Consider the following 9,823-nt stretch of genomic DNA (forward strand, 5'->3'; position numbering starts at 1 on the left):
CGCCGCCGCCGCGGCCACAGAAAAGTACAAACACCGAGGGGAGGGAGAGCGCAAAGACATTGTCTCATCCTCCATGCCAAGGCCAAACAGAGAGGAGCCTGTGGACAGCCGGACGCCCGTGACCGAGAGAGTTAGCTGACTTTACACAGAGCGGATTGCAAAGCAAACCAACAAGAATAAAGGCAGCTGTTGTCTCTTCTCCTTATGGGTAGGGCTCTGACAAAGCTTCCCGATTAACTGAAATAAAAAATATTTTTTTTTCTTTCAGTAAACTTAGAGTTTCGTGGCTTCAGGGTGGGAGTAGTTGGAGCATTGGGGATGTTTTTCTTACCGACAAGCACAGTCAGGTTGAAGACCTAACCAGGGCCAGAAGTAGCTTTGCACTTTTCTAAACTAGGCTCCTTCAACAAGGCTTGCTGCAGATACTACTGACCAGACAAGCTGTTGCCCAGGCTTCCTAGGGTGCGCCTGCACCTCCCTCCCACCCAGCCCCCCCACGTGGTCGTTAGGGGCAGAGAGCACTTGAGAGGACACTCCTGGTTTTGGTGCCATTGGCGCCCCAGTCTCAGCTCTCCTCCCCCCACCCTGCCCGGCCTCCAGCTCCCCCGCCTCGCCCACTCCCACCCACGTCGGGACAAGGAGGTGTGAGGCAAGAGAGGCAGGTGGATCCTTTAGAGAAGATGCGGATGGCCAGTGGCTATAGCCCGTGTGATCCCACCTGTGGTGGCACAAACCTGGCCCCACGCTGGCCCCAATCCAAAATCGACAAGGACATTTCACAGGACGGGGAAGTAGCACCTGTTCGCCCCAGTTCTGGCCTGGCTAGGAAGGAGTCATCCTTTGAGCCGCTGGGTGTAGACTGGCCTTAGCCAGAGGAGACGATGGCCCAGGGCTGGCCTCCCACGGGTGGCGCTAGAGAGAGGCCGCCAAGGCCGCAGGACAAGGCCCAGGCAGGCCGGCCCAGGCTCCAGACCGCCGAGCGCAGCAGGCCAGGCGGAAGGGATTCCTAGTCGCTCAGAGCAGTTGTGACTGGTAGTTAGAGCCTTAGTAGATGGGGCAGGGGCCAGGGGGAAGGAGGGGGAAATGTTCTTCCAAAACTTTCCAATTCTAACTCCTCTAGGGACAGCTTAGAACTATTTGCACTATTGAGTCTTCATGTTCCCACTTCAAAACAAACGCTCTGAGAGCAAACTGGCTTGGACTGGTGACACTTTGTCCCTCAGGCCACCAGACGTGACGGTGTTGACAACTACCTGCGCTTGTTTTAAAGTGGGCTCAGCACATAGGGTTCCCACGAAGCTCCGAAACTCTAAGTGTTTGCTGCAATTTGTAAGGACTTCCTGATTGGCTTCTCTTCTCTCCTTCAATTTCTGCCTTCTTTCATTTCATCCTTTCATTTCTTCCCCTCCCCCCACCCTCATCCCTTCTGTTCCAGGCAGCCGCAGTGCCCAGCTGTACCCTGAGCCGACGCTGTCAGCTCAGGGCCCCAGAACTCACCCCCCTTGGCCTTCCTGCCGTCAGCCCCAGCCCCGCTCCCACCCACTCTGAGCCCTGAGGAAGCCCCAGGCTCTGCTAAATCCGCCTGGCCCTAGTGTGCCTCGGCCTCCGAGGGGCGAGGGAGTGGCAAGGTCTTGCTCTCCTAGGAGTCCCCTTCCCTGGCCAGACCCCGGATCCCAGGCCTTCTCGACCTTCCCACTCAGCAGAAGTGGGGGAGGGCGAAGTTGGGCCGGATATGGATTTCGAAGCCAAGGGCAGCACGGAGACCCACTGTGGCCTGCCAGTGTCATTGAGTGGCCCAACCCTGACCTTGGCCTCTGCCAGACCGGCTAGGGGCGGGGTGGTTGGGCGGGGCGGCAGGCAGAGCAAGTGCAGACGCCCCACTGCTGCTCCTCAGAGCACAGGTTTTTTTCTGCGGGCCCCGTGTGGCCTCTGCTTGCGGGAGACGGGGTGCGCTCGTACCTCACGCATCTCCACGTGTGCACCAGGGCTGTGGCGTGGGCGCGTAGAGGCTTGGGCTTGTTTTGGGGTGTTCATTGACCAGTTTGAATTCAGGATCCCGTGCTTTCACCCTCTGTTCAGGAAGTCCTTATCTAACTGCATATCTTCATCATATTGGTATATCCTTTTCTGTGTTTACAGAGATGTCTCTTATCTAAATCTGTCCAACTGAGAAGTACCTTATCAAAGTAGCAAACGAGACAGCAGTCTTATGCTTCCAGAAACACCCACAAGCACGTCCCATGTGAGCTGCTGCCATGAACTGTCAAGTGCGTGTTGTCTCGTGTATTTCAGTTACTGTCCCCTGGCTTCCTCACTGCGGTGTAACCATGAAGGAGTGAAACATCTTAGAAACCGTCTAGCACTTCCTTGCCAGTCCTTAGTGATCAGGACCCATAGTTGACAGTTCCAATCAGTAGCTTAAGAAAAAAACATGTCTGTCTCTCCCAGAATGGTTAGAAGCAAGGGAGTTTGCCCCGTTCTGTTTGTGGAGTCGTAGCTGGCCTTTCTAGCGTTTTTGTATCCATTTCTTGATGCTGCAGAAGCAAGTCCCACAACCAAACCTGCTCTGCTGTCGACCCTCCGGGCTTCACTTATGACTCCTCCCCAGGAAGGGCTGGGCGTCGGAGTAGGGGGAGAGTCCTTCGGGATCCCTCTTCCTCCAAGGACAAAAGGCTCCTGACCCTGCAGTGGCCTCGCACTCCTGGTAACCCCCAGAGGACTCTTATTCACGTGAGCACGGTGTCCAGCCCGTTTGTTGTGGGGGCACCATCTCTTTTGCTCGGTCAGGTTTTTAGGCATTAATTACACTTTTCGTCCAGTAAAATGTGGCTCCTGGGACCAGTATCAAGAGCCGGCCTCCCCATCAGCTTGGTACCATCTGGTCCTGGGCAGAAGAGAGCTGGGCCTGCCATTGCCCCCCTTTCACCCATAACAGTTCATTCTGGGGCTGACTGGCATTGGCGGTCGAGAACACAAAGTTTCAAGTGTCATTTTCTTTGGGCCTGGCCCGACCTGCAGCCTCCCTCACTCCCCAGCTTCTTCCCTTAGAGTTTCAAGGCTGCAGGTGGCGCCTGAGGCACCTTAGGGTTTTCTCTCCCCGCCCCCCTTTCTTCCACGTTCCCTCTTCCCCCAATAAAGGCATTACGAGTGAGTCACCTCTGGGCAGGGGCCCCGAAGCTCCCATACCACCTCTGTCCTGGAGTCAGGTTGACAGGAGGTTGGAGGGAAGGCCTAAGCCACGGAATTCTCACCAGCTGTGTCTGGCCCAATTTGGGGGTGTGACCTCGATTTTGTGTGTACTTGAAGACCATGAAGATCGGGGGCCATCTCTTAGGGACTGTGTAAAGAAGGCAGGAATTGACCGACAGCTTTCAGACACCCGTGGGCTAGGTCAGAGTCACATTCGGTCTCCCCGGCCCTCATTCTGGTTATTAGTGACTACCTCCTCTCCTGATGGAATTCTGTGTGTCCTCAAGCTCCTCCCACCGTGCCTGGCCCAGCCCAGCCCAGCCCTGCCCTGCCCTGCCCTGCCCTGCCCGTTGGTGGGCTTGTCCTAACCAGTGTAGTTGCTGCCCTTGACACTGCAGTGAGCTGGGGACACTGGGCCACAGCCAGGCTCCATCCAGTTCAGCTCCCTTCCGCTGCTGCTGTACTCCCGTATCGAAAGGCACAGGAGACACTCAGAAATGCCACGGCCCCTAGTCCGTCAGTGCCAAACTAGCCAAGGACCCCATCCCCTCAGCTCCCCGGAAAGTGGAAGCCGTGGTGGTGGCCCGGGGACGCCGGAACGGCCACAGCCAGCACCTGACTTCTACCCCTGAGACCCCACGCCGGTGCCGGCACCAGTCTTGTTCAGCAGTGGCATTCCAGGCTAGAGGCCACAAATGGTGGCGGTGGGACCTGGAACAGCCCCACGTGGTCGCTTGCCCCTCTGCCTAGCTTGTCATCGTCGTGATGGCCATCGTGAAGGAGGGTACTAGCCAGAAACAAACCACCACGTTTAGTGGGAAAGGAGTTTCCTTAGCTGACGGGACCTCTGGATTTTTAGTAACTTTTAATAAGCAGCTCAAGCCCAGGAGGGAACAGAGGGTGTGAAGTGAATCCACCAGGTGTGGCCACCTGGATCTCCTGGAACCCAAGTGGAGCCTGGCAGCTGAGCTCTGTGCCCCCTTTCCGGAGCGTTCCTGCCAGGCTCTCTGGGGTGACGGGGCCAGGGGAGGTCACAGATACCAGCTCTAGCTTTGTCCAGCCATCCCTAGCAGGGTCGTGGCCCCAAATTGTTTCCTGATGCGAGTTTCCCACACGGGTGGCCCAAGCCATCCAGACCTCGGGAAGTAAGCTCTCTCTAGAGCCCTGTGTGCATTGGCCTAGCCAGTCCCCTGAGTCCCGGCCAGTGGCCCCGGGTTGGGGGGGGGGAGCGCGGCCACGTTACCAGGCCTAGTAGTAGAGCCCCTGCTCTCTTGCCTGATGGCCCCGCCACGTCGTGTTCTGGCTCTTAGCTGCTCTCTGCAAGGGCCCCATCTCACTTCTCTTCATCCGTGAACCCGTCCACTCGAGGGGTTTGTTGAGTCTCGGTTTCTGCTTCTTTCTCTTTTAGAAACTATCAATCTTCAGAAAACAGTGTAATTGTTAACAATTCTCTAGGATACTGCCTCCCCCAGGGTCTAAAGTTCCATGTTAAAGGGGAAAAAGTGAACACTGAAACCCCTTGTCGACAATTCACAAGGAAGACCTAAAAAACATTTAGCAGGAAACTACATTTCGATGTCTGAATGAATAAGAGCAAGCTTTTGCAAAAACGCTGATCTAACAGTACTTGGAGCCTGGCCTGATGTGTGGCAAGTGCTGCGGGTGAAGGGGAATCCGGCCTGAAACTGCTGGATCTGAGCCTTAGGGCCCTCGTGTCACTGGAGAGCCCGTCTCTCCGTGGGTAGCAGTCCCTGAGGGCTCAGCCGCCACCGGGTCCTGGGAGAAGGCCTGCCTGTTGCAAAGCTGCAGGAGCCCAGCTCTGGGTGTGGGAAGGAAGGAGAGCGCTCACCAGTGAATCCGAAGGCCCGTGACCTTCTCGCTACCCGGCACCACCTGTTCCTTGCTCCTTTCTGATTTCCGCAGAGCCTACCCCAAGTGCTGATTTGTCAGGAAAAAGAAGTTCTAACTAGGGTGATGTCTCTTCCCCAGCCTCTGCCCGCGGTGCGGCCTGCCCCCAAGGACAGCCCCCGGCTCTGCTCTTCTTGGGGCCTGGGTGAAGGGGTGTGCCCCCTCGCCCCTCACCCGCAAGCGCCCCCGGGGCAGAGGGAGGGCGGGGGCGAGGACCCTCACGGAGGGAATTCCAGCTTTGAGTTTCAGAACGTTTGGGAAACTTGCAAGTTACCTTGCTGTGCTGGGTCCCCCTCTATCTTCCCTCTCCTCAGGTCCTGCTCAGCAGTGAGAGAAAATGAAATCAAAAGGCCACAAGCTTTGGCCCCTGCCCACTGGTAGTTCCTCTCCCCACAGTGTTTGTGTGTCAAGTGACAAAGCTGTTCTTCCTGGTGACCCTGATTATATCCAGTATCTTATAGACTATACGCATAGACCTGCTTGGTCTCTTCTATCCTGGGCTTTCGTTTCGCCTTTTAGTTTTGCTTTAAGTTCTTCTGTCCCTTTTATTTAAGGCACCGACTAGACACACAGAGCAGTTGAATTTTTATATATATATATCTGTATATCGCACAGTTATAAACTCATTTTGCTTGTGGCTCCACACACAAAAAAGGACCTGTTAAAATTATACCTGTTGCTTAATTACAATATTTCTGATAACCATAGCATAGGACAAGGGAAAATTTTAAAAACAAAAACAAAAAAAACACAAAAAACAAAAACAAAAACAAACAAAAAAAAAAAACCAAAAACAAAAAACAAAAAAAAACCGACAAATCTGTCTGCTGGTCACTTCAGTCCAAGCAGATCTGTGGTCTTTCCTCGCTTCTTTCAAGGGCTTCCCAGTGCCGAGTGAAGGAGGCTCCGGGCAGCACCGGGTTTTGCACTGTTTCTCCCGAGCTTGTGAGAGAGGCTCCGGGGTGCCACTGCGGGACGGCTCATTTCAGTGGGTGGGTGCAAGAGTGCTCCCTGGCTCTGGCAAAGCCCGGAATGGCACTGCCTGGTCCCCTTCGATCTCTGGGTGGGGCAGCTGGAGTCCACGGGGGTGGCCTGGTCCCCCCACGCCTTCCAGCGACCCAGTCCGAGTGATGGTATGTGGAGAGCCGGCTCAGCAGGCCTCCCCACCGGCAGGGCCCCAGCTCTGCAGAGTCTGGGGGCTGGAGGGGAGGCAGAAGGCCGTGTCTTGTCTCTGAAAGTGTGAGCCGTACCAGGTAGAACACCAGGGACCCCAGAACCACACGTGAGGTTCAGTGGGTCCCCTCCAGGAGGTAGCGAAGACTCCAGAAATGTCCCTTCCTCTTCTCCTCCAACCTATGAGTAATTGCATTTGCTTTTGTAATTCTTAATGAGCAATATCTGCTAGAGAGTTTAGCCGTAACAGTTCTTTTTGATCATTTTTTAAGTAATTAAAAACACCAAAAAAAAATAAATCCAGAAACTTGTTCTTCCAAAGCAGAGAGCATTATAATCACCAGGGCCAAAAGCTTCCCTCCCCGCATCATTACTTACTTCTGAGGCCTGAATCCAAAAGAGAAACACTCATAGGCCCTTTGGGTGGCCAGGCTCCCCTCGGGCCCCTCGGAGGACCTGGGCGGGGGCAGCTTCCGGGCCCGGCCTGGGGGCTCGCCCCCGCCCTCGTTCAGTATTAGCGGTGGGTCCCTGCCTGCTCTCCCACCCAGCCCGGGGCCGGGGGCGGAGGAGGCCGCCGCCGCCGCCGCTGTCCGGCCTCGCAGGTGGGTGTCCGCGTTATCTGCGCGCATATGCTTTCTGCCCGAGATCTGAAATCAGCGCCGAGTTAGCCTCACCCGGTGACCTCTAGCCCTGCCCGCCCGAAGTAGCAGGGCCCACCCAGTTCAGTGTTTCTGGGGAGCTGGACGGTGGAGTGCAAAAGGCTTGCAGAACTCGAAGCCTGCTCCTTCCCTTGCTACCAAGGCCTCCTTTTCCGTTTGAGTTGTCACTGCTTCAATCAATAACAGCCGCTCCAGAGTCAGTAGTTGATGAATACATGACCAAATATCACCAGGACTGTTACTCAGTGTGTGCCGAGCCCTCTCCTCGCGCTGGGCTCCGTGTACCCGGACACTGTAACGTGTGCTGTGTTTGCGCTCCTCCCCCTCCTCCTCCACGCTCCCCTCGTCTCTCTGGGGTTTTTCTGTTTGGGTTTGGTTTGGTTTTTATTTCTCCTTTTGTGTTCCAAACATGAGGTTCTCTCTACTGGTCCTCTTAACTGTGGTGTTGAGGCTTATATTTGTGTAATTTTTGGTGGGTGAAAGGAACTTTGCGAAGTAAATCTCTTCTGTGTTTGAACTGAAGTCTGTATTGTAACCATGTTTAAAGTAATTGTTCCAGAGACAAATGCTTCTAGACACCTTTTCTTTACAAACAAAAGAATTCGGAGGGAGGGGATGGTAACTGAGAGGAGAGGGTCTGTCCTTTCTCTCCGGGAGGGGAGATCCAAAGACAGAACCCCTGCCCAGATCAGCCAGAAGCCACCCAAAGAAGTTAAGCCTAAAGCCAACGGACCGAATAGCTGACGTGCTGCCACTTGCAAAGTCAGAGCAAAACCAGGTTTTGTTCCACTCAGTGAATTCTTTTGCGCACCCCCCACGCCAGGTTATTAGCATCATTATTATTTTTTAAGGACAGACAAGGTTGATGTTCTTGCAAGGGGAGCCAGGAGGGGTGTGAGCAGAGCCAACCTCGCCTCAGTGGGAGAAGGCTGGGGTGGGCCTGAGGGGCGGGGCTCAGCTAGAGGATGGCCATCTCCCTGGAGACCTCCACCGTGGCCACAGGTCAGGTGTGTGTTGACAGGGCATTACTGTTCAGGGCGCCATCATCACATCCCACCCCATCCCGCAGTGCACGACACTAAGGTGACCTCTCGATTCCCCTGCTTTCCCGGACGAGAAGATGATGGTGGAGGGGGGCGCACTCCCTTTACTGTCATCCGATCCCCTTCAAAATTTGGACATGAGAAACCCCCTTCTTGTTTCATGGCAAAACCCGATCCTCCTCAAAGAAGCCGTTTACCTCCCATTGTTTAGGGCTGATGGAACAGGGACAGACGCGTGCTCCCTTAGCGCCCGGGGGGGCCCCTCCTCTGAAAGGCAAGGACAGTGCTGACCCTAGTGACCATTTGTGCATGGGGCTTAGGAGCGGGAAGAACCAGGCAGGGTTGCTGCCTCCTCCTGAGTCACAGGGACACAGGTCGCCCTGTGCAGAGGGAGCTGGCTCCAGCCCCGAAGCCCAGAAGCCTGACCAAGGGCGGGAGAGGTGTGCGTGGGGCGTGGGGAGCCGCCCAGGACAGACTTGGCTGGAGATGTCTCCAGAAGCCCTCTATCGCATTCACCTTCAGTTTTTGTGTTTTGGGACAATTACTTTAGAAAAATAAGTAGGTCGTTTTAAAAACAAAAAATATTGATTGCTTTTTTGTAGTGTTCAAAAAAAGGTTCTTTGTGTATAGCCAAATGACTGAAAGCACTGATATATTTAAAAACAAAAGGCAATTTATTAAGGAAATTTGTACCATTTCAGTAAACCTGTCTGAATGTACCTGTATACGTTTCAAAAACACCCCCCCACTGAATCCCTGTAACCTATTTATTATATAAAGAGTTTGCCTTATAAATTTACATAAAAATGTCCGTTTGTGTCTTTTGTTGTAAAATCAAGTGATTTTTTCATAAGGTTCTTTTACTATTTGAAAAGATGGGCAGCACGCAGTTTTATTTTATTTTTGTAAGTTTTTTAATACGAGTGAAAGCCAAGAACACTCAGCATGCCTTTCCAAGTGACGCGTCCGCGCCTTTTGTTGGGGATACTGTATCCTGTGCTGTTAGCATTCTCGATAAACCTCTCTGTGAAAGTGACTCCAGGTCTGGGCTTTCATTATCAGACAGCTCCTAGGACAGCACGGTGGCGCATTTCCTGACCCACTCTGGCTGTCCCCGAACACGCAGAAGCCAGCCGCTTTCGGGGGCAGCCTGCGCCCCGCACCGGCCCCTCTCGGGGCTCCCCGAGGGCCAGGGCAGGGCCATCCCCTCGTCCTGGATGTGCCAAGGTGCTTTTGGAAACCCCCCACCCCCTCACCCCCCAGCTCCGACTCCTCTGGCGCCTCCTGCCTGAGACCCTCCCATGGCCTCTGCTGACCTGGCTCCGGCTGCCCGTGTTCCCTGGCTTCCCGTGAGGCTGTGGGCGCTCAGGAGCTGGCGGCATCCCCACAGCTGTCCTCCATCAGGCTGTCGATGGCCTGGAGCGGACGACAGGTGCTCAGAGTCCAGAATCACAGGCACATGTGGACACACCTACTAGGAGGAGCACTAGACAGTCCTGGCCTGGAACATTAAAACGAAGGGTTGAAATTCGCCCTGTGTGCGTACTGAGCATCCCTCGGGTGCCAGGGCTGTCCCAGGAGCTGCAGTCCAGCAGTGAGCAAGTAGGACCGAGCAAGTCCCTGTTCCCTCAGTGTGTGCGTGCCCAATAATTTCCCATCCTCGGCTTGGTACTCTCGGTAAGGGCTGTCCCCGTGGGAAGCCACTGGGGCTCAGGGTGTGGCTGGCCTCCTCTTTGGGAGTGGCCGGCGTTGGCTGCAGCTTCTAGGAGGAGGCTGCAACGGAGGCCCATCTTGGGCGGACCTGTTTTCTGGAAGGAGCCTTAAATAAGTCTGTGGATGGACAGCCTGGGG

At 54.8% G+C, this 9,823-nt stretch overlaps 1 protein-coding gene across 1 annotated transcript in view; it reads left to right on the forward strand.

The window, feature by feature from the left end:
- Positions 1 to 8,975, forward strand: part of MECP2 (methyl-CpG binding protein 2) — a 55,047-nt gene extending 46,072 nt beyond the window's left edge. Inside the window, exon 3 of the mRNA XM_024755732.1 lies at positions 1 to 8,975. This exon is cut by the window's left edge and continues 897 nt beyond it. Within this exon, the coding sequence (XP_024611500.1) occupies positions 1 to 139 (139 nt within the window). The 3' untranslated portion in view covers positions 140 to 8,975.
- Positions 8,976 to 9,823: the final 848 nt, after the last annotated feature.

This window comes from Neophocaena asiaeorientalis, unplaced genomic scaffold (assembly GCF_003031525.2).
Source record: "Neophocaena asiaeorientalis asiaeorientalis breed wild unplaced genomic scaffold, Neophocaena_asiaeorientalis_V1.1 scaffold843, whole genome shotgun sequence".
NCBI lineage: Eukaryota > Metazoa > Chordata > Mammalia > Artiodactyla > Phocoenidae > Neophocaena > Neophocaena asiaeorientalis.